This window comes from Nycticebus coucang, chromosome X (genome assembly GCF_027406575.1).
Source record: "Nycticebus coucang isolate mNycCou1 chromosome X, mNycCou1.pri, whole genome shotgun sequence".
Lineage (NCBI taxonomy): Eukaryota > Metazoa > Chordata > Mammalia > Primates > Lorisidae > Nycticebus > Nycticebus coucang.
Window position 1 is genome coordinate 56309802 of NC_069804.1, and position 24184 is coordinate 56333985.

General features: G+C 39.9%; 1 protein-coding gene across 1 annotated transcript in view; it reads left to right on the forward strand.

Moving 5' to 3' along the window:
* Positions 1 to 16234, forward strand: part of CCNB3 (cyclin B3) — a 63747-nt gene extending 47513 nt beyond the window's left edge. Inside the window, exons 10-13 of the mRNA XM_053579775.1 lie at positions 4215 to 4370; positions 5199 to 5348; positions 15585 to 15715; positions 15949 to 16234. Of these exons, the coding sequence (XP_053435750.1) occupies positions 4215 to 4370; positions 5199 to 5348; positions 15585 to 15715; positions 15949 to 16018 (507 nt within the window). The 3' untranslated portion in view covers positions 16019 to 16234. The remainder of the gene's footprint in view (positions 1 to 4214; positions 4371 to 5198; positions 5349 to 15584; positions 15716 to 15948) is intronic.
* The last annotated feature ends 7950 nt before the right edge of the window (positions 16235 to 24184 follow it).

The following is a 24184-nucleotide window of genomic DNA, read 5'->3' on the forward strand; positions in this document are numbered from 1 at the left end:
AGTGTAAACCAACCTGTACTGCCAGTCATATAAAAGTATAGCACACACAATTATGTGCAGTACATAATAATTGATAATAAATGACTATGTTTCTGGTTTATGTATTTACTTTTTTATGCTATACTTTTAACCTTATTTTACAGTGTATTAATTTTATTTATTAAAAAAAAGTTAACTGTAAAGCAGCCTTAGGCAGGCCCTGTAGGAGGTGTTCCAGGAGACTATGTTGTCATAGATGGCAGCTCAATGTGTGTTACTGCCCCTGAAGACCTTCCAGTGGGACAGGATATAGAGGTGGAAGACAGTTATATTGATGATCTGACACTGTCTAGGCTTATGCTAATGTGTGTGTTTGTGTCTTAGTTTTAACAAACAAGTTTAAAAAGTAAAAAATAGAAAAAAATGATTTTATAATAAGTATATAAGGGAAAAAATCATATACAACTGTATAATGTATTTGTGTTTTAAGATGTTATAGGAGTCAAAAAATTAAAGTTTATAATATAAAAAGGTTATAGTAAGCTAAGATTAATTTATTATTGAAGAAAGAACATTTTAAAAATAAGTTTAATGTAGTCTAAGGGTAGAGTGTTTATTAAGTGTATGGTAGTATACAGTAATGTCCTGGGTCTTCACATTCACTCACCACTCACTGACTTACCCAGAGCAACTGTCAGTCCTGCAAGCTCCATTCATGATAAATACCTTATACACTAGTGTACCATTTTTTATCTTGTATACTGTACTTTCCTATGTTTAGCTATATTTAGATAAAAAATACTTAGCATTGTGCTATAGTTACCTATGGCATTCAGTACAGTAATATGCTATACAGGTTTGTAGCCTAGGTGTGTAGTAGGCTAGATCCTCTAGGTTTGTGTGAATACACTCTGATGATCACACAGGGATGAAAATGACACATTTCTCAGAAGGTATCATTGTCATTAAATGATATATGACTGTGTATCCATTTATATATACATATACACACATACATATATGTATCTCTTTGTGTATACAATTACATAAATACATATGAATGATTTTTTCCTACCAAATTTTATGTCTTTCTTCCCAGAGTAAAGAAGCTGGTGTTGGTTGGCAATATTAGTGCTTTTGCTTTCTGGCATCAGGAAGGATTTTCCATTTCTTCTTTGAAGGTGTGTTAGGTGGGCATGTGTCTAATTAAATGGGTACTTCTATTTAAAGCTTCAGTCTGGTCCATCATTCTCTGCTCCCTACCCTTTTCTTGTTAAAACAATTTCATTTCCATCTGGTGGAGCCTTGATCTGTATATACTACATTTAACAAAGTATTTCCAATCTAGGGCAATAGAGACATTTAGGAGAAAGTAGCTTGGTGTAGATGGTAGTGAGTCTAAATGAGCAAGGAGGAGCAAGAAATGTGTGAGAAAGGAGGCCATGGAGAAAATAGAGGAGAGAGAGAAAGAGGTGGTCCAGATGAAACAGTAATTTTGGAAGTAGCAGTATAAAAGCAAGTAGCTAGCTTTTTCTTCATGACTGTAATCCTTCTTGGTAACCTCTCTGATTCTTTCTCTCTTCCCAGGTGCTAACGTATCTTGTTCAACTCTCATTTTTCCTTCAGCTGTGCTAGTTATATAAAACCTCAGGGTATGGGAGCAGAGAGGTAGCAGCTTTTGCAAAGGAATTCAAAGAGCTTTAGAACTATGGTTGCTGTGGCTTTATTTCTGTGTTGGCTCTTTCCCTTCCTCCGTTCTTCCCTCCACAGGTTCCCTGGCTGCTCCCCCTGCTCACTGTGTTCCTCTTTCTCCTACCTCCTTCCCTCCCTCCTTCTCTCCTTTCCTCTCTCTCTCCTTCCCTCCCTCAGATTTCTTGCCTTCTTTCCATCCCTCCTTCCCCTGCTGTCCTCCCTTCCCTGCTTGTTTGCAATCCCCTTGCTCCCCTTCCCCACCTCACCCACTCCTTCACTGCCATCTCACTCTGGCTGGGCCCTTTAAATTGAGCCCTCCTTCCATTGCTTCATCTTCCCTCATTAGCCTGATTACTTTTACCTCCTTCTAAGCTTCTTTCCTTGCTTGATAGCTCCCTAGCTCCCTCCTTTCCTCCTTCCCTCTTCCCTTCCTTCCTTATCTCCCTCCCTCCCTCCTTCCCTCTCTCTCCTTCTCTCCCTCTCACCCTACATGATCCCTCACTCCATGGATTCTTTTCTCCCAATTTGCCTATTCCTTTACTTCTTGCATGGCTGACTGGCTTCCTCCCTCCCTAGCTTGTTTACTCTCTAACTCTTTTCTCTCCCCTGCTCTACCCTTAGTTCAATCTTTTTCTTTCTTTCCTGCTAGCTCCCTGACTTGCTCCATTTCTCCCTCCCTAGCCTGTGGGACCCCTCTCACCCTCTACCTTCTGCTCTCAGTAACCCTTCCTCCATCTCTCCCTCCTTCCCTAGCTTTCTCTCTGAATAGATACCCCCTCCTATATCTCTACTCCTCCTTCTCTGGCCCTTACTCTTTCTAGCCTGCTGACCTTCCTCTCTCACCTGATCTTTCTATTTCTCCCTCCCTCAATCTCTTTCTCTCTTCCATGGCCTCCTTTTTCATCCATTTCTTGCTCTTCCTTCACCACTCCTTGCCACCTAACCTCTTCCCTTATTCCCTCTTTCACCTGCTCCATCCCTTCCTCTTCCACTTCTTCCCTATATGGCTCTCCTTCTGGCTCAAAGACATACCCTGTGCCTTAGCCACAGGGGTGTTAAAGAACACAGATGATAGTTTCTGGCCAACTGAAAGGATAAGGAAGGTTGGAAGAATAGAGGGAAAGGGAAGGAGGGGGGGGGCATATCTTAGCAAATTGTGGGACTTGCAGTACCCTGTCTCTGTTGGCCAGGATGGAGGGCTCCTGTCAGTCCTATGGAACAGGAGTAGAGGAGGGGTGTCTTCTCACAGACTTTTATAAGGGGAAATGGAGGATGGAATGAGGAGAGAAGAAAGGAGGGAGCCACTGAGGAGCAGAGCAGTAGAAGGGAGTGGTTCTTTTCCTGGTGTTGTTACTAGCCTGCTGTGTGAATCTGAATATAACACTTCTCTCTAGACCTTACTTTCCTTGTCTGTAAAACCAGAGGTTTGGTCCAGTCTATGATCTGAAAATGGAGAGAGAAAAGGAAGGGGAAGAAGGCTGGGGTGGGTAGTGAGCTGCAGGTAGACAACAGACTTAGGGGTCTTCCTACCTCCTCCTCATCTCCCTAAAACCAAGATTTAACCTCCAGAAAACGGTATCAGGAGGTGCTCCAAGGACAGTAGTTCTTCTCACCTTTGGCCTAGTCTGGTTCTTCTCTGTCCTGCCCCATGCACATTTGTGCATTCTCTGCTTAGGTTCCCTCTGTGCCTGACTCCCTCAACCTCCTTTCTCTTACTACCTGGTACCGGTATTGCCTTCCTCAACATCTTTACTCATTCCTTAGACTAGGACACCAATTATAGGCTCATTTTCTATCTCTAGCTCCTTTTTCTGTGGTCTCCTTCATTCCCTCACCCCAGAGCAAGACTTAGATTTCCCATGTGTGGTTGTCAGAGGGCAGATTGCTGATCTCAGGCTCAGTGCCCTATTGCTTCTGGTGCTGTAGGAATCCACTGTAGGAGGGTCCTCTCTCTGGTAGTGGCACATTTTTGGGACAGGCTACTCCTCTGCATTCTTCAGTTTTGTTTTCCTGATAAGCCAATCAGATCAACTAGCAGCTGGCTCTCAGATGTACCCTGATGGCTTATGTCAGGAAATCTGATTGCCTCTTAGCCTTCACCCTTCTCCCTACTTTTCACTTCTTATTTTATTTTATTTTATTTATTGTTGGGGATTCATTGAGGGTACAATAAGCCAGGTTACACTGATTGCATTTGTTAAGTAAAGTCCCTGTTGCAATCATGTCTTGCCCCCAGAAGGTGTGGCACGCACCAAGGCCCCACCCCACTCCCTCCTTCCCTCTCTCTGCTTTTCCTTCCCCCCCATAACCTTAATTGTCATTAATTGTCCTCATATCAAAATTGAGTACATAGGATTCATGCTTCTCCATTCTTGTGATGCTTTACTAAGAATAATGTCTTCCACTTCCATCCAGGTTAATACGAAGGATGTATGTAAAGTCTTCACTTTTTTAATAGCTGAATAGTATTCCATGGTGTACATATACCAAGCTTGAAGGTTGTTTGTCTGGTTGTTGACTGCATCTCTCCTCTCTGCCCATAGGAGACCTACCTACCTTGTGTGGATGACTTCCTGTACATTTGTGATGATATGTATAAACGAGATGAGATGCTTGCCATGGAAAAAAGCATCCTGAAAACCCTCAAATTTGAAATCAACATTCCTGTTGCCTATCATTTTCTGCGAATATATGCTAGGGTAAGAGGGAGGAGACACATCTTCATTCTCCCACTGTTGAGTTAGGTTCCTGTATACCCAGAGTGGCTGCCTAAGTGATAGGAAAGGGACAACTCAGGGCAGGGGAGTTTTCTCCTTCCATCCAACCTTTTAGGTTAAAGGTTGGCAATCTTTATGAAGTAGCAGGGGTTGGGGGGGAAAGTTGCAAATTTCCACGGTGTGCCTATAAGGTTTTGAGGTGTGGGCAGAGAAGCAGAGGGGGAAAAAGGTTTTCTGATCAGAAAGGGGCACATGGAAAGTTTTTGGGGGTTGCTGAGAATGTTCTCTTTCTTCGCTTGAGTATTGATTACAAGGGAAGTCATTTTATAATTTTCATTATATTTCACAAGTGTATTATGTAATTTTCTCTTTGTGTGTGTTGTAGATTATGTATATACATATAATGTATACACACACACACACATATATATTTTAAGTTTAAATGAGAAAAGGGAAAGGGTTGTTTTAGAGTATAGAACACCTCCTAGCATAGTACCAGTTGCAAAGTCACAGTTGGAAAACTTGGGCTTTTCAAAGGTTGATTCATACAGAAAGGAGAGGTGTGAAGGTACAATAAATACACTTTATAATTTGATTGAAAACCCTAAAGATGACAAATCTGACTGCCCATTTCAGAATCCCCCCCAAAGAGTCAGATGGGGGATTAAGGGTGAGTCATAGTCGGAAGAGAGAGGTACATTACTCAAGCACAGAGCCATTGGCTTTGGTTGAGATAACTGGTGAGGGAGTCTTCTGTTTGGTGCCAGTTTTCTGAATTGCTTTCTGAGCCGGTCTTAATGCTGCTTTTAGTGTGTTCATGCCAACATGAAGACGCTGACCTTGTCCCGTTTCATCTGTGAGTTGACCCTGCAGGAATATGACTATATCCAGGAGAGGGCTTCCAAGCTAGCTGCTGGCTCCTTCCTCCTGGCCCTCTACATGAAGAAGCTTGGACATTGGGTAAACACTGGCAGGGGGAGGATAGAGATTTAAAAGCATAGGGTGGGCTCAGGGGAAAGGTATAAATTCAGGCTATAGGATGTTCTCAAGGACAAAACTGCCATATGCTCACAGTTATAAATTCTTTAACACCTGGACAAAAAAAGGCAAGGGTTTCTACATCAATGGTTTTAAAATACTTTATTATTTTATTTCATTTTTTCATATTTAAAGTACTCTTTATCCCCCCCGCAAAAAAAAAAAAGAAAAGAAAACCTTACCTAAAAGCCAAGTTTACAAAATCAGACTGTGAAGTTGTTTTGGTTGTCACAGGGGTAGGGGGAGCCTACTTGTTATCAATAAACTTATTCGCCTCCTGCCCTTTGTAGTCCCCTCAGCAAAGTTGGCCCTTGAGGAAACTTAAGGGAACAGAGTTTGAAAAGCATTGACATAGAGAATAGAGTAGTGAAAATACTCTAGTGAAATAGTATCTATGTATATATATGTGCACTCAGAGGCACAACTGTAGTGCACACCTCTGAAGAGCAAGGCCCCCAAAGCCTCTTACCCTAATACAAAGAAAATTCAGATTTCATGCACTGTCAATTTTATGAGAACATATAGATAGAAGCCACTTCAGAGACCTTTGAATTCTTTGCTATATGTAACATGTAATCCAAGTAGAGTCTACTCACAAATATAGCCACCCTGCCCAACAACTCTTTTTTTTCCTTTTTTTTTCTGTTTTTTTTTTCTTTCTTTTCTTTTTTTTTTTTTATTAAATCATAGCTGTGTACATCGATATATTCATGGGGCATCATTCACTAGCTTCACAGACCGTTTACCAAGTTTCACATATACCCTTGTAAGATGCACCGCTGGTGTAATCCCACAAATCCCCTTCCCTCTAACTACCTCCACCCTCCCTCCCCTCCCTTTCCCCCTTCCCCCTATTCTTAGGTTGTAACTGGGTTACAGCTTTCATGTGAAAACCCTAAATTCGTTTCATAGTAGGGCTGAGTACATTGGGTACTTTTTCTTCCATTCTTGAGATACTTTACTAAGAAGAATATGTTCCAGCTCCATCCATGTAAACAAGAAAGAGGTAAAGTCTCCATCTTTCTTTAAGGCTGTGTAATATTCCATAGTGTACATGTACCACAATTTATTAATCCATTCGTGAATCGATGGGCACTTGGGCTTCTTCCATGACTTAGCAATTATGAATTGGGCTGCAATAAACATTCTGGTACAAATATCTTTATTATGATGTGATTTTTGGTCTTCTGGGTATAAGCCCTGTAGAGGGATTACAGGATTGAATGGCAGATCTATTTTTAGATCTCTAAGTGTTCTCCATATCTCTTTCCAAAAGGAATGTATTAATTTGCATTCCCACCAGCAGTGCAGAAGTGTTCCCTTTTCTCCACATCCGCCCCAACATCTCTGGTCTGGGGATTTTTTGATATAGGCTAGTCTCCCTGGAGTTAGATGATATCTCAAAGTAGTTTTGATTTGCATTTCTCTGATGATTAAAGATGATGAGCATTTTTTCATATGTCTGAAGACTGCACGCCTGTCTTCTTCAGAGAAGTTTCTCTTCAAATCCCTTGCCCAGCCTGCGATGGGATCCCTTGTTCTATTCTTGCTGATGTGTTTGAGTTCTCTGTGGATTCTGATTATTAAACCTTTGTCAGAGACATAACCTGCAAATATCTTCTCCCATTCTGAGGGCTGTTTGCTTGCTTTACTTACTGTGTTCTTGGCTGTGCAGAAGCTTTTTAGTTTGATCAAGTCCCAGTAGTGTATTTTTGAAGTTGCTTCAATTGCCCGGGGGGTCCTCCTCATAAAATACTTGCCCAGACGGATTTCTTCAAGGGTTTTCCCTCCACTCTCCTCTAGTATCTTTATAGTTTCATGTCTTAAGTTTAAGTCTTTGATCCAGTGAGAGTCTATCTTAGTTAACGGTGAAAGGTGTGGGTCCAGTTTCAGTCTTCTACAGGTTGCCAGCCAGTTCACCCAGCACCATTTGTTAAGTAGGGAATCTTTTCCCCACTGAATGTTTTTAATTGGCTTGTCAATGATTAAATAATGTTAAGTAGCTGGGTTCATCTCTTGGTTCTCTATTCTGTTCCAGACATCTACTTCTTTGATTTTGTGCCAATACCATGCTGTTTTGATCACTATCGATTTGTAGTATAGTCTGAGGTCTGGTAGCATAATTCCTCCTGTTTTGTTTTTATTTCTGAGTAATGTCTTGGCTATTCGAGGTTTTTTCTGATTCCATATAAAATGAAGTATTGTTTTTTCAAGATCTTTAAAGTACAGCAGTGGAGCTTTAATAGGGATTGCATTGAAATTATATATTGGTTTGGGTAGTATGGACATTTTAACAATTTTGATTGTTCCCAGCCATGAGCATGATATGTTTTTCCATTTGTTAATATTTTCAGCAATTTCTTTTCTTAGAGTTTCATAGTTCACTTTATAGAGATCTTTCACGTCCTTTGTTAGATAAATTCCCAAATATTTCATCTTCTTTGGCACTACTGTGAATGGGATAGAGTCCTTAACTGTTTTTTCAACTTGACTATTGTTGGTATATATAAAGGCTACCGATTTATAAATGTTGATTTTGTAACCTGAGACGCTGCTGTATTCCTTGATCACTTCTAAGAGTTTTGTAGTAGAGTCCCTAGTGTTTTCCAGATATACAATCATATCATCTGCGAGGAGCAAAAGTTTGATCTCTTCTGACCCTATATGGATATCCTTGATCGCCTTTTCTTCCCTAATTACGGTGGCTAAAACTTCCATTACAATGTTAAAGAGCAATGGAGACAATGGGCAGCCTTGTCTGGGTCCTGATCTGAGTGGAAACGATTCCGGTTTAACTCCATTCAATATGATATTGGCTGTGGGTTTGCTGTAGATGGTCTCTATCAGTTTAAGAAATGTCCCTTCTATACCGATTTTCTTAAGTGTTCTGATCATGAAGGGATGCTGGATATTATCAAAAGCTTTTTCTGCATCGATCGAGAGAATCATATGGTCTTTGTTTTTTAATTTGTTTATGTGCTGGATTACATTTATAGATTTACGTATATTGAACCAGCCTTGAGACCCTGGGATAAAACCAACTTGGTTATGATGTATAATTTGTTTGATATGTTGCTGGATTCTGTTTGTTAGAATCTTGTTGAATATTTTTGCACCTATACTCATTAGTGATATTGGTTTATAATTTTCTTTTCTTGTTGGGTCTTTTCCTGGTTTGGGGATCAGGGTGATGTTTGCTTCATAGAACGTGTTGGGTAGTCTTCCTTCTTTTTCTACCTTTTGGAACAGGTTGAGTAATATAGGTACTAATTCCTCTTTAAAGGTTTGGTAGAATTCTGACGTGAAGCCATCTGGTCCCGGGCTTCTCTTTTTAGGGAGGTTTTGTATGGTTGATGCTATTTCCGAACTTGATATGGGCCTGTTCAGTATTTCCACTTGATTCTGGCTAAATCTTGGAAGTTGACGTGCTTCTAAGTATCGGTCAATTTCCTTCAGATTTTCCTATTTCTGTGAATACAGTTTCTTGTAATATTCATTAAGGATTTTTTGGATTTCTGAGGACTCTGTTATTTCATCTTTGTTGTTTCTGATTGATGAGATTAGAGATTTTACTCTTTTTTTCCTTATTAGGTTGGCCAAAGGTTTGTCTATTTTACTGATCTTTTCGAAAAACCAGCTTTTTGATTTATTGATCTGTTGTATTATTCTTTTGTTTTCAATTTCATTTAATTCTGCTCTAATTTTGGTTATTTCTTTTCTTCTACTGGGTTTGGGGTTGGAATGTTCTTCCTTTTCCAGTTGCTTGAGATGTCCCATTAAGTTGTTAACTTCCTCTCTTTCTGTTCTCTTGAGGAAGGCTTGCAGTGCTGTAAATTTCCCTCTTAGGACTGCCTTTGCCGTGTCCCAGAGGTTCTGATAGTTCGTGTCTTCATTGTTGTTTTGTTCCAAAAAATTGGCGATTTCTTACTTAATCTCATCTCTGACCCAGCTATCATTCAGCGTAAGGTTATTTAGCTTCCATGTTTTTGTATGAGTATGCAGATTCCTGATGTTACTCAGCTCAAGTTTTATTCCATGGTGGTCTGAGAAGATGCATGGAATAATTTCTATTCCTTTAAATTTAATGAGGTTAGACTTGTGACCTAAGATGTGATCAATTTTGGAGTAAGTTCCATGGGCTGATGAGAAGTATGTGTATTCAGTTTTTTTGGGATGAAATGTTCTGTAGATGTCTGCTAAATCCAAATGTTGGATGGTTAGGTTTAAATCTAAGATACCTTTGCTCAGCTTCTTATTGGAGGATCGATCCAACACTGCCAAAGATGTGTTGAAATCTCCGACTGTTATGGAACTGGAGGAAATCAAGTTGCTCATGTCTGTTAGAGTTTGTCTTATAAATGGAGGTGCATTCTGGTTGGGTGCATAGATATTAATAATTGAGATCTCATCATATTGAGTGTTACCCTCAACAAATATGAAGTGACCATTCTTGTCCTTCCTTACTTTTGTTGGTTTAAAGCCTATTGTATCTGCAAATAAAATTGCAACACCTGCTTTTTTCTGATTACCATTTGCCTGAAATATGGATGACCATCCTTTCACCCTGAGTCTGTATTTGTCTTTTGAGTTAGTATGTGACTCTTGTATGCAACAGATATCTGGCTTGAGTTTCTGTATCCAGTCAGCTAACCTATGCCTCTTTAGAGGACAGTTTAAGCCGTTCACATTAATGGAGAATATTGATAAGTCTGGTGAAGTTTTGGGTATCGAGTTTTTCAAAAGTCCGGTGGCCATTTTTAATTCTTTCGCCAGTCTGGAAATTGGAGTTTGATGCTAAGTTTCTGAGTGAGTTTACTTTTCTGGTATAGGATTGGGTTGGTCATTATGGAGGATAGGTCTGAGAATATCCTGAAGAGCTGGTTTGGTTATGGAAATTTCTTCAACATATGAATGTCATTAAAGTATTTAATTTCTCCATCATAGATGAAACTCAGTTTAGCTGGATACAAGATCCGGCGTTGAAAGTTATTTTGCTTTAGGAGATTAAAAGTCAGTGACCACCCTCTTCTGGCTTGAAAAGTTTTAGCAGAGAGATCTGCAGTCATTCTAATATTCTTCCCTTTGAGGGTAATGGTTTTCTTTCTCCTGGCAGCTTAGAGGATTTTCTCCTTCATATTAACTTTAGTGAAGTTAATTATGATATGCCTTGGGGATGTCTTATTGGGGTTGAGTCGTCCTGGGGTTCTGAAGCTGTCCGCTAACTGAATTTCAGAATCTCTAGGCATGTCTGGAAAATTCTCTTTCATAATTTCATGCAGCAGGGCTTCTGTGCCCAGCGAGGCCACTTCATCTGTTTCTGCAACTCCTATGATTCGGATATTTGCCTTCTTCGAATTATCCCAGAGCTCTCTGAGAGAATGATCGGTTTTTGCTCTCCATTTCTCTTCCTCTTTGTGAGTTTGGGAGCGTTCAAAGGCTTTATCTTCGATGTCAGAAATCCTTTCTTCTGCTTGGTCCATTCTGTTGCTGAGGGATTCTACTGTATTTTTCATGTCTTTGAGGGGTGTAAATTCTTGCTTCAGTGTGTCTAAGTCTTTGGTGGTTTAGTCTTTAAATTCTTGAGACAACTTTTGAATTTCTCCTCGAATTTCTAATTCCACTGTGTTAATCTTGTCTGCAGTCCAAATTCTGAATTCGATTTCTGACATCTCAGCCAGTTATTTATGAACGGGATCTTCAGTTGCATCTGCCGTAGTTTTCCTTGCTGGTGTTGATCTATTCTGGTTATTCATGTTACCAGGGTTTTTCCACTGATTCTGCCCCATGGTTGTTCTACTCCCTCTGATTTTTCCCCCTGGGGCTTTGTCAAGGGCCTGTACAGTGTTGTGGCCTGAGAAACTGGGGCCCTGTCTGGTGTGGTGGGGCTAAGTGGTTCTGTCTTGTTTTCAGCTGGTTTCTGTTCCACCCTAGTGAAACAGATACTCTGGATTGAAGTCTGAGCTGTGGAGAAATATCAGCAATTAAGTCACCCCACTCCCCTCCGGCAAATAATTGGAAAAGAAAAATCAAACCTTCCTACCACTATGCACCCAGGGCAACACCTAATTTGTCCTCAGGCGATTGGTTCAGTTCAAAAAGTCCAAATCAATTGTCTCAGTCTGCACCTGTCTCGGGTGAGAGAGTTTAAGAGGTCTCTGGGAACTGGATCACAGGGGGTCTGGTTACTACTCTGGTGTGGCTTGCTCCAGTGCTGCGTGGAGTCAGGAGGAGCCACCCAGCCAATAGATCAGTCTGGGAAGGTTGATGCCTCCTTCCCCACCTTACACTGCTGTCACATCCAGTCACTGATAGCCCTGCAGTTGGCTGACCCAGTTGCCTGTAGTGAATCGGTACTCCAGGAGTTTTCACCTGTCTGAATCAGAAGGAAGTCTGCCAGGGCACTGTGCTTTGCCTCTCTCTAGCAGGAGGAGGTGAGGCCTGACAACCTTGGGTCCTTGATAAAGGTTGAGGGGTTTTCACTCAGGTCCAGTCTTGCCCCTGATTAATGTTACTGACAGAACAGAACTACTCTGTGGTTCCCCTGCAGAAGAGAAGCTGAATTGAGTTCCAAATCAGCTTGTCTTTGCTCTTGTATTGTCTGTAGGCTGACGATCCCCTGAGGGCCAGGTGTGTCTTAGGTTTAGTAATGTGGACCTCTGGGTCAGCCCTGCCCTGGGAGTTTCCCCGGTTTGCAAGTTGGAGTAGCCTCAGGCAAATCCTATACTCAGAGTCTCTGGTTGCCCAGGGAGACAGGGGGTGTGGCTTCAGAATATTCAGTAGTGAGCTGTATTGCTAGCAAAAGAGGGCTGCTGTTTTATGGCTCAGGCAACCGCTGCTCCGGTGTAGCTCCCTTCTGGCCAACCGTCTTCTCTCCGCTCCCGTACCCCAGAGTCTGCACCGACTGGCTGCAGCCCTGCACTGTCCACACCCCTCGAGCAATCGCCCAAGAGTCTGGACCCCTGGAAGACAGGCCTCCAGACCTTGGAGCGAGAGCAGAGGGGTGTGCAGGGATTGCTGGGAGCCTGGTGTTGCGGGCAGAGAACACACACAGCTTTACACAGTTTTATGCCTGGCTGTATTGTCACCAAAAGATGGCTGTCTCACAGTGCCTCAGGGAACTGCCACTCCGGTGCGGTCCCCTCTCCGCTGACTGGGACTGGCCTCCAGATCTCAGTGTGAGTAAAGGGGAGCACTGGGAGCTTAGAATTCCAGGTAGAGACTATATACAGTTTATACAGTTTTATGCCTGGCAGGAGGATGCCGTGGCACCCTAGTAGGGGAGGTAGGTCCAGTTTTTAGAGGGTCTCTCCCGTGGAGTGTAGTGGAGGACCTTTGAATTCTGCCCAATTGTTTGTGGTGCACTCTGAGCCGTTCTCATGGGGAGGGGACTCCTGTCCGCTTGGTGATGGATTTTGTACCTTTTGTTTGTATCCTTGTGGTCGCAGCTCACCTCAGCGGGGTTGACGTGTGTTCTTCAACCTTCTCTTTTAGTGCAGCTCAAATTCACCAGGTTACTTGCTGAATTTTTGTCCTTTAACTCTCCTACTGGATGGGAGCCTCTGTGGAAAGCTGGCTTCAGTCAGCCATCTTGTCTCCTCCCCTGCAACAACTCTTAAGCCCTTCCTACCTAGCAATCCTGGAACCACTACTGGTGGGAGAAGTTCTGTGTGTTGGGAAAGAACACTTAAATAGTATGTGCATGTGTATAAGTCATATTGAAATTTCTTGGAACAGAGAAAGCATTCAATGTATGGTAGTGATAGTGATAAAAAAAAATACCAATAATGACTAGCATTTATTGAGTGCTTAGATAGTGATCTAAATACTTTGCATATTAACTCATTTAATCTTCACAGCAGCCCTACAAGATCAGTACTGTTACTCTTTAAAGATAAGAAATAACTTCCCATGTTTATGCATCTAATGAGATGCAGAGCTAGGCTTTGGGAACTGTGAGTATTGTTTAAAATCTAAACCTACTGTATAATCAGAATGGGTATGGACATAGCTCTGGAGCTAAAGTCCTGGAGGTCCCATGTCGATCCAGGCTTTGACCCTCGGATCCTATAGAAGTCCAGTGGGTCCTGCAGAGAACACTTGTGACATTTAGAGTAAGAAAATGTGTGCCACCTGGGATAGATATATTTTTGATGTTTTAACACTTGGTGGCTAAACTAGTTTGTATCAGCTAAATGTCAGCCCTAATCTGAACTCAGGTAGTCTGGCTTCATGGTCCTCTATGTATATACTGCCTTTCCTATAAATAAGGAAGGCTTTAAAGAGGAGGTTACTTTGGAGCTGGGTCTTGAAAGATAAGTTGGAATTTGTACATTGTAGGTAGAGAGAGAGAAATAATTAAAAAGGCACAGGGACACTTAGGAAGGAGTGTGATGTGTTTGGGGCATAATAAAACATCTACAGATAGAGCAGAGGAAATGTTCATGGAAGACATGAGACCAGGAGGGTAGGTTGTGGTCATATTGTGAGGGATCTTATGTTCCACGCTGAGAGATCCACTTTACATTATATCATTGAAGGTTTATTGGGCAGGGGAATGATATAATACTGTTTGGGTGTTTTAGAAATAGTACTGGTATAGGGGTATAGAAGGTATATTAGATGAGAGAGAATATAAAGTTGGGAATACCAGCAAGTAGGCTGTTACAGCAGTCAAGGTGAAGCATTGAGGACCTGGTATGACACAGTGGCAGTGGGGCTGTTTAATTTTATTTCACACACTTAATATATTGTGTTATTCCCATGTTAGTTCCCTTCTCAGCACACCAATGGCTGCCCTTTGCCTGTCTTAGTGGTTTCTAAACAGTATTTGCAGGAGCCCTGGTTTTCTTGTGGAAGTGTCTCAGGGCCAGTAAAACGTAAAGGGATCCAAGTTTGTGGGCTTATTAGTTCTGAGCCCCCTTACTTCAAGGTAAGAATATTTGGGGTTCCAGGTAACACACATGAACAAAAAGGAGTTGGGAGAAAATAATTTAAGACATTTTTAAGAAACCACTGGCTTAGAGAGTAAATTCACTTTCTTTCTCTGCTTCTTGAGCTACCACTTGATTTTTTGTCACTCATTGCAGACATGCCTTTCTCTGTGAAGCTTTCTGTGACTCTCCTGGCTAGAGATCATGGGTCCTGCTGCTCTGTTGCTCCTGTGTTCCATGTTCACTTTAATCATGGCACTTAACCATATTTTGAAACTCTACGTTTACATGTCTGCCTCCTCCACTTGACTACTCCTTAAGAGCAAATGCCTCATTCATGTTTGTATACCCAGTATCTGTCATACATCTTGGCAATATTGATCCTAGTTAGCATTTACTATGTGTTAGACTCTGATATATGTGAGATTATATATGCACAGAGGGTGCCAAAAATGTATGCACATTTTAAGAAAGGAAAAATCTGTATTTAAATTGTAATACTCAATATATACCAATAACAAAAGGTGGCTGCAAGTCACATTGAACACCTCTTCTAATCGTAGAAGTCAATGTATACACACACACTGTCTTAATCCTGTGATGTAATTACTGTAATAATCCCCTTTTGGCAGATTGAGAAACTGAGGCCCTAAGAGGTTAAATAACTGGCTCAAGGCCATGCTGTTAGTGAAACTAGAATTTGAACTGAAGCAGTTTGCCTCCAGAATCTTTGCTCATAAACACTGATATACTGCTTCTGCCACATAATAGGCATTCTTAAAGTTCAGTGTGAAAATCAATGTATAGAATGGTAGCTGTTAGAGCCAGAGAGGAGGAATAGTCCTAAGTTCCTGTTGGCTGATGTTGGCCTGAGTTGGGACTTAGTTTGTTGCCTGGCCATTGGCTGTGAACCTGAGAGTGAGTAAATTACAAAATTGGTCCCGTTCCTTAGGATTTTGGTGGATTTCAACTTAGATGAACACTGTGACCAGGGCTAATATCTAACTGGTATGTATGGATATAGCCATCACAGAAGTTTATGGCTACAACCTATTTTTCTTGATAGTACCCTATACTGATTGGTCATTGTCTGTACCATATGAGTCTTTGAAAAATTTTAACTATTATCCCTGTCTAACCATGGGTGGGAAGTTTGGATTGAGATAGCAGAAATGGAGGAAGAGTATGCTTCCTGTAGTAGAAATCACTGTCATGTTTCTTCCTCCAGGCTCCTATCCTGGAGTATTACAGTGGCTACAAGACCTCTGAGCTTCACCCGTTGGTTATGCGGCTGAATCTCCTGCTGACTTTCTGTTCTTGTCATAGGCTGAAGACTGTACATTTCAAGTATTCTCACCAGTAAGTACCACGCCTTGGCTAAAGTTGGGTTTGTGCTCATTTATGGGGAAGCATTAAAACACCAGGCGCAGACTAGTCTACTTGAGAGAAAAGGATTCAGACAACTTTTACCTTCCTTTCTACTCTAGGGTTAAAGCAAGATAGGGAACTAAGGGCTCTGTGTCCTGCTTATTTTATGCAGACTGTTTGACTTTGGCCTATTTTACACTGAGCAGACCCCCTTCCTTTTACAGAGTCTTCTTTGAAGTTGCCAAAATACCCCCCCTGGACATGTTGAAGCTGGAGGAAATGTTGAACTGCTAATTATGCGGCTGAGGGCCTGGCACTCTGGCAGCAGCCACAGGGCCAGGCAGGCATGTTAATAAGCTATATTTATTCTGTGCTTGAAGTTGTCTTTTGGTCACTTTTCTTCATTTTTCCACTTTTTTTGTGTTTTCCAAAAATGGTAATGTTGTAAATATTTAATTATTTTATAATGAAAAAGAAAACATATATTGTCATATTTGACTAGAAATTTAATAAAAAAATTAATGGTTGTTAAAATGGCTTCCCTTCCCTTTTATTGCTCAGGAGCTCCATGAATTGCCCAGGAATTTTTTTTTTCTTCCTTGTAAAGGCTGTGCTTCAGCGTCTGGCTTATCCGATTTCTTCTGTTTGGATGCTTTCTCCTCATGGGAAGAGGAATTGAGCCATGTATGAACTAATAGATGGGTGTGTAGAAGGAGTATTCTGGGCAGTGGTGCCCAGTCCAAGGAGAAAGCCCCCTCCCTGATAGCAGGCCTGTCTGTTCACAGCTCATGCAACTAGTGGTGTAGGTTAAAACCCTTTGGTCCTAATTTCAGGTTGCTTGCTTTCTTGCTTCTTCTAGGTGTTGAAAAGGTTGGGATCCAGATTTTAACTCAAATGTAGCCCTACTTTGATAGTTAGGTAGCTTTCTTGAGCCTAATTTTGAAAAAAATGTTGTAAGTAGTATGTTAAAATCATTTTTGGTCCTTATCTTCTGCCAAGAGAAGAAATTTCTATTTGTGAAATCAGCAAGGTGTTCCATAATGCAAGCATCAACTACTTGCATGATCTTTAATTCATACAGCCTTAAGAGGTTCTGTTCTCTCTCTCTATCCTAATTTGGGGGGATTTGTACTGGGACAGTTTATTTAAGTTTGTTAGCAGAGGAGTTGAACATCCTCTGTGCCACTGCCTCAAACCCACCTCTCAAATAATGCCTGATACAGCAGGAGACCTTCAGGATTTCACTCTATCTAGTATAGTGGCTGGCAACTGCCCTGGTTGGCTTAGGGGCTTATATTCACACTTGTCAAATATTTTGAGTATCCGTCCTATATTTAGACATCTGGTGGAAGGGACAGTCAATGAAGAAGTTATGGGAAAATGCCTTTCTGGTTCCCCCTCCCAGCTTGTTTTGACTTAGAGACCAGACATCATTAGGATCCTTCCTGCTCCATTACACTATGTTGCAAAATTACTAAAGGGTACAACCGGAGAGGTTCAAGCTGCTTGACAGTGCTTCTGCTGGCATAGCCAACTTTGTGTAAATGTGCTAAAAGGACTGGGCTAGAAGCCATTTTGAAAAATCTCCAGGCTCACTAAAAAAGAATGTCTTGCATCCATTTTTAAATTTTGGAACTTCACATCAAGGGAAAAAAATTAACTAGTTGTATTATTTTCTCCTTTTTGTCTAGCCCTGTTCTTTAGAGGTGCTAATTAAACCATCAGTCATTTTTGTTGTCATCGCAAATGCCTCAAAATTTATTTTACATTCATCATTACTTCTAAATTAAGAGAGCTATTTGAACTGGATTTTGTTATTTAGAGCCTTGTGAAGTACATCTATATATTTATCAAGAATTTGTTTTTATATTTTGATGGCTCTAGTTCATTATAACTTGGCTTTCCTTGTAACCTTATGTATTTTTAACAGTTTATTGAGATATAATTAACATACTATACAATTCACCCATTTAAATTGTATAATTTAATTGTTTTTAGTAGATTCACAGAGTTGTGCAACCATCACCATAATCAAATTTGGAAGATTTTCATCACCTTAAAAAAGAAACCCCAAATCCATTAGCAGTTAGCCCCCATCCCTCCTACCTCTGTGAGCCCTAGGCAACCACCAATTTACTTTCTATCTCTATAGCTTTGCCTATTCCAGACGTTTCATATAAATTAAATCATACAATGTGTTGCTTTGTCTGGCTTTTTTCACCTAGCATAATGTTTCCAAGGATCATCTGTGTTGTCATAGGTACCAGTACTTCATTTTCTTTTATTGTTGAATAATTTTCCATTGTATGGACATCATTTGTTTATCCAGTCACCAGTTGGTAGAAATTTTGGTTAATTCTACTTTTTGGCTATTGGGAATAATTCTGCTATGAACATTCATGTGTGTTTGTGTAGACATCTGTTTTCATTTCTCTCAGGTATGTACTTAAGAGTGGAATTGCTGGATCGTATGATAACTTTATGTTTAGCCATTTGATTAATTGCCAGATTGTTCTAAGTGGCTGTACCATTTTACATTCCCATAGGCAGTGTTTGAGGGTTCTAATTTCTCCACATCCTCTGCAACACTTGTTTTTATCTGTCTTTTTGATTATAGCCATCCTAGTAGGTGTGAAGTGGTATCTTATTGTGATTTTGATTTGTATTTCCCTACAAACATATTTATATTTTCACCTATGTCAAGTATCTTTATTTTCTGTCTCAGAGAATGGACTGACCCACCTCCTATCCAGGGTAATTCATCTACCTTTAGATTTTGATCCATCAATTTTCCTTACTCTTCTTAGCCCTCTTCCTGCTTTTTACTGCCATCTTTTCCTGTGCTTTCATTCTCTTCTTTTTTTCTAGTATTTTCTTCTAGTTTAAAAACATGCTTAAGTCTCTCTTGCCACACCCACATTGAATGAAAAACAAAACAAAATAAAACACTGTCTGCATCCCCCTCCTATCTGCTGTCTAGTTCATCTCTCCTTACTAAACTTCTTTAAAAAGTATAGTGACTCAGGGTTTCTACTTACTCATGTTCCATTCAGTTTTTGCCCCATTGTAATCAAGCTTTTGCCTTATAGCACATCATTGAAGCCTTTGCTGAAGCCATTGATAATTTTCTAGTTGACAAATCCAGCAGATGCTTTTAGCTTTGTTTTGCTGGACTCCTTTTGCTCCTTTGACCCTGGTATCTTTTTAGTCTTTCTTCAAACTTTGTACTCTCTTGGTTTCTGGGCTACTGGATTTTTCTGATTTTCTCATCTTTTAACTAACTTTTTCTATCTTCTTTGTAAGCTATTTTTCTACTGTCTGCCCCTCAAAATTTGATGTTCCCTTAGTTTCTAGCTTTGGCCTTCCTTGGGTGATCTCAGCTACTCTTATAACTTCAACTACTACCAAGCCATTAACTTTAGAGAGTTAGTCTTCAGCCCAAACCCGCAATTCGTATTTCTACTCTGTTGGCTATTTTCATCTGAATGTTGCACAGTTACCTCAAACTGAACATATCCAAAGCTAAATTTTTATACTCTAATATCTCCTCTATCTCAATCACCTTCCATCTACCTAGTCACCCAAACCAGATACTCAAGGATTCATCTAGACTCTTTTCCCTTCCTAACAATCAATTGTTACATCATACTGATTTTATTTTTAACCTTTCATCCCTAACCATTGGCCACTCATGTCTTAGACTTACATGTTTTAGTTATGGCTAAGAGTGTGACCTCATAAAATTTTGCCAATTTTATTTCTCCAAATTTTCTTGAATTGACATTCTCAGCATATTCTCTTCTATCACTTCCCAGGTTTGAGTTCTCATTTACTGCCTGGATTGCTATCTTTAGTCTTGTTCCCTTCAAATTCACTTTCCATATAACTACTAGAATTATTTCATTAAAATTCAATTTTAGGAGGTGGCACCCGTAGCTCAGTGGGTGGGGTGCCGGCCACATGCACCAGGGCTGAGGGGTTCAAACCCAGCCTGGGCCTGCTAAAACAAACAAACAAAAAATAGCTGGTCATTGTGGCAGGCACTTCTAGTCCTAGCTACTTGGGAGGCGAAGGCAAGAGAATCACTTGAGCCCAAGAGTTTGAGGTTGCTGTGAGCTATGATGCCACGGCACTCTACCAAGAGTGACATAGTGAGACTCTGTCTTAATAAAAAAAAAAAATTCAACTTTAGGATTATAGTTCTGAGTAAGATGATTAAGAATTTGCCACCCTTTGTCTCCCGTTGAACACAATCGTGAAACCTGGGTAGAATACATGGCAGCTATTTGAAAAGTAAGTGGCAGCAAGCAGATTGGAGAAAAGCACCCGAATTTGAAGAAGCAACAACCTGGTGGTGAGTTTCCCACATTCTTTTTTCTTCTGGGATTTCCCAGACCAAACTTAATTTAGTCGGAAACCTGAAAGTGAGCACTGTGATACAGATAGAAAACTCCAAGAGAAGCTTCGGAGTTCTAGCTTGAGAAGTTTGGGAGGGAATTCCTAGAGCTCAGCAAGGAAAATTCCTATTTTTTCCCCTCTTCTCTCCCATCCTAACTCCCAGGTAGTCATGCAGTGTTAGCAACAGTGATAGCAATGGGAGCCTTCAGGAACTAATACTCTTGGAGGCGGGGAGACCCATAATTTCTATTTGATGGAGCTTTGGCCCCAAGAAAGCAGAGCCACACATTCTTGCTCTTTATCTCCCTATACTCCCACTGCTTATCTCCAGATGTGGCACAATTGTAGATGTGAAGAATTTTTGACTAGAGGACCGAAAATGAAACATCACAAACTGAGAGATAGGGGGGGAATGTGGAGAGGTAGGAACTCAGGAAAGTGACCCAGAAAGGTTTCTTATGTGCTTCTGTCTGTGTACCCTCAATGCTTACATGTGTTGAACCTGTACATAGGTTGATCAAATCCTAATTAGCATACCAATTAATTTAAGAACTGAAGTAATAGACATTATCTGGATTCCAGGCTCATCACTTAGTGACACACATATACCAGACTGATTTGAATACCACTACAAAGGCTTTGAAAATTGAACTCACTTTGGACCCTCAGCTCCCAGAAGACAGATGAGAACTTGTGGCCTGAACATAATTATATTGACTGCTAAAGCAAGAAATATCAATGTTTTCCATAGAACTTAAACAACACCTACAATCTTACAATGTCACATTCAAAATGTCCAGGATATACTCCAGAATGACTAGGCATATGAAGAACCACAGCCATCTCAACTTGCATGGCAAAAGGCCATAGCCATGAATGACAAGATGATACAGGTGTTGGAATTATGTGACAAAGATTTTAAGCCAGCTACCATAAAAAACTCAAAGAATAATTGCAAACACTTTGGAACAAGTGATAAAATATGAAGTCCCATCAGATAAATAGAAGATATAAAGAAGAATCAAATGGAAATTTTAGAACTGGAAAATATGATAATTAAAAAAAAACTCACTGAGTAGACGCAATAGAAAAAGAGAGATGATAAAAGGGTCAATAAATTAGATAAATAGAAATATTATTGAATATTAAAAGATTCTATGTAGACTGTGAAGTATATATTTTAATCCCTAGAGCAACGACTAAAACAATTATGGAAAGTATTATCAGAACCACAATAGATAAATTAAAGTGGGTTACTAAAAAAAAAAAATCATCTGGAGACAAGAAAAAGAGAACAGAGAAGTAAAAAACAGAGACCAAACAGAAAATTACTAATAAAATGGCAGACCTAAATCCAATCTCATTGGTAATTACATTAAATGATCTAAACATGCCAATGAAAGACAAATATTGTCAGAATGGATTTAAAAACATAAAGCATGACTCGACCATATGTTGCCTACAGAAACTCCAAATATGATGATATAGATAGGTTAAAAGTAGAAGACTAAAAACAGATAGCCATTGAAATCTAATCAAAAGAAGGCTGGTGTGGCTACATGAACATCAGAAAAAGTTGACTTTGGAGCAAAATAATATTGTCAGGAATAAAGAAGGACATTATATATTGGTAAAAGTGTCAATTCACCAAGAAGACATAATTAATAAATGTTTGTTTCTAATAAGAGGTCAAAAAATGAGAAGCAAAATTGATAAAACTGAAAGAAGAAATGAACCAATCTACAGTTTTAGCAATTGATGGGAGGTAGCAGATGGAAAATCATAAAGGACATTGAAGAGATGAACATTAGCCAACTGAATCCAAGTGACAACATTCCACCAAACAACAGCAGAATATACATTCTTAAGTGCACATGGGACATATGCCAAGATAGACTATATCCTAAGTCATAAAATAAGTCTTAACCAATGAAAAAGAATAGAAATCACACAGAGTGTGTTCTTTGACCACAATGGACTTAAATTAGTAATCAATAACAAATTATAGTAAAATCTCTGAATACTTAGAAATGACATGTTTATAAATAATCTATGGATCAAAGAAATTGGAAACCACCTTAGAGGTCCTTCCATGGGTGTATGGATAAAGAAACTGGTGGATCCACATGATGGAACACTATTGATTCACATGATAGTGTGAAAGAATATGAAATACATTACACTGAATTAAACCTATCTCAAAGGTTACATATTATATGACATTCTTGAAAGGACAAATCTATAATGTTGAAAATAGATTAGTGGTTAGAGGTAGCTTAGGCATGACTATTAAGAAATATTATGAAGGAGATGTATGGGGCAGTGGAAACTGTTCTGTATCCTGATGGTGGTAGTTATGTGAATCTCTATATGTGTTAAAATTCACTGAACTCTACACCAAAAGAAAAGGGCAATTTTTTGTATGATACTTAAATAGAGTTAAAAATTTCAATTCTAAAAAAAGATGGTGCTTCACTAGCCTATGGGATGCAGTTCAAATTAATTCACGTGGCTTACAGGGCCCACCTTGGTGGTGCCTCCTCAACAACAGAGCTATTTCCCCTGATAAAGCCTAAGAATGTAGTTTTTCTTTGTTTTTGTTTTTATTAAATCATAACTGTGTACATTGATGCATTTATGGGGTTTAGTGTACTGATTTGATATACAATGTGAAATGCTTACATTGAACTAAGTAACATACCCATCACAATTATACTCTTTTTTTAGTAGTTTTGAAATGTACCACTGCATCATGCACATTAGGTGAGATCCTCCTAAATATCCTCCCTCCTCCCAGCTCCCCCCCCATCCTCTTCCCTTCTACTTTCTGGACTATAGTTATGTTTTACCATTCATATGAATATGTAGGTGATTATATATTGATTTCATAGTAGTATTGAGTACACTGGATATTTTTTTTCTCCTAGTTTTTATGAGAGTAGACTGAAATGTGGTCCTGAAGGTCACAAATATTTTATTTTTTTTTTATTAAATCATAACTGTATACATTGATATGATCATGGGGCATCATACACTCGCTTCATAAACCATTTGACACATTTTTATCACAGTGGTTAACATAGCCTTTCTGGCGTTATCTCAGTTACTGTGCCAAAACATATTTTAGCTCTAAATAAAGACGCTTTTTAGTATTAGAAAGTCAAGGATTTTAGAAGACCTGAGTTCTCTAGTGTAGCATGTTTTAGGATCCTGGTTTAGTATGGTCTCAGTTGCCTGCCTATTAAACATGAATGAAAACTGGCTCTCCTGGGATGACTGCTAATATGGCAGAAATTAACATTTTTGATGCCCAGCCTAAGCAATTTTTGCATCTAAACAGATATCTCTTCCCATTTCATACTCTTCTGATGGAGAGAATGTGTGATGTATGTATTGGGAGAGCAGATTGTATTGTCAAAAGATTTCTCAAGGTGCTTTGTGCATCCCACTTAGCAATTTGGGCTGCACCCCTTCATCCCACTTCATATCCCCAGTAGCTAAGTCATTTCCTTGAGATCTATATCCTACAGAGAATTGGCATATAGAACAATCACAGTGTCAGGCATTTCCCCACAGGATCATCCTGACTTGCAGCTAGGATTTAGAACACTTTGTGGCAACCTTTTTAGTCTTATTATCAACCCTGCTGGAGGTTCTTGGCTTGTGCTGCTGTCTTCCCTCCCCTGCTATCCCAATCTGCATTGCTTGTTTAAAGCTTGGAGGACCACCCAAGCTCACCTCCTCCATCTTGGTAACCATTCAGCTGCTCCCATGCTGAAGTAAATGATAAGACAATGGTATTGATTATGTTTATCCATTTATTAAAATATTTTAAGAAGCAATACTTTGTTAATTTTGAGGACTGGTGTTCCATTTTAGGGGGAAGAGGAATAGGCACACTTTGTGGACCTTTTCTTCCTGCTTTTCCTATTACCCTAGTTCAGGTTCCTCCCCCAACCAGCCCCTGGTCCTGCTGCTTATTTGCAGGGGCCTCTGAGGAAACAAAAATCACAGAACAGAAAATAGTGGATTACAGATTGGCAGACAGATAGACAAATGCAA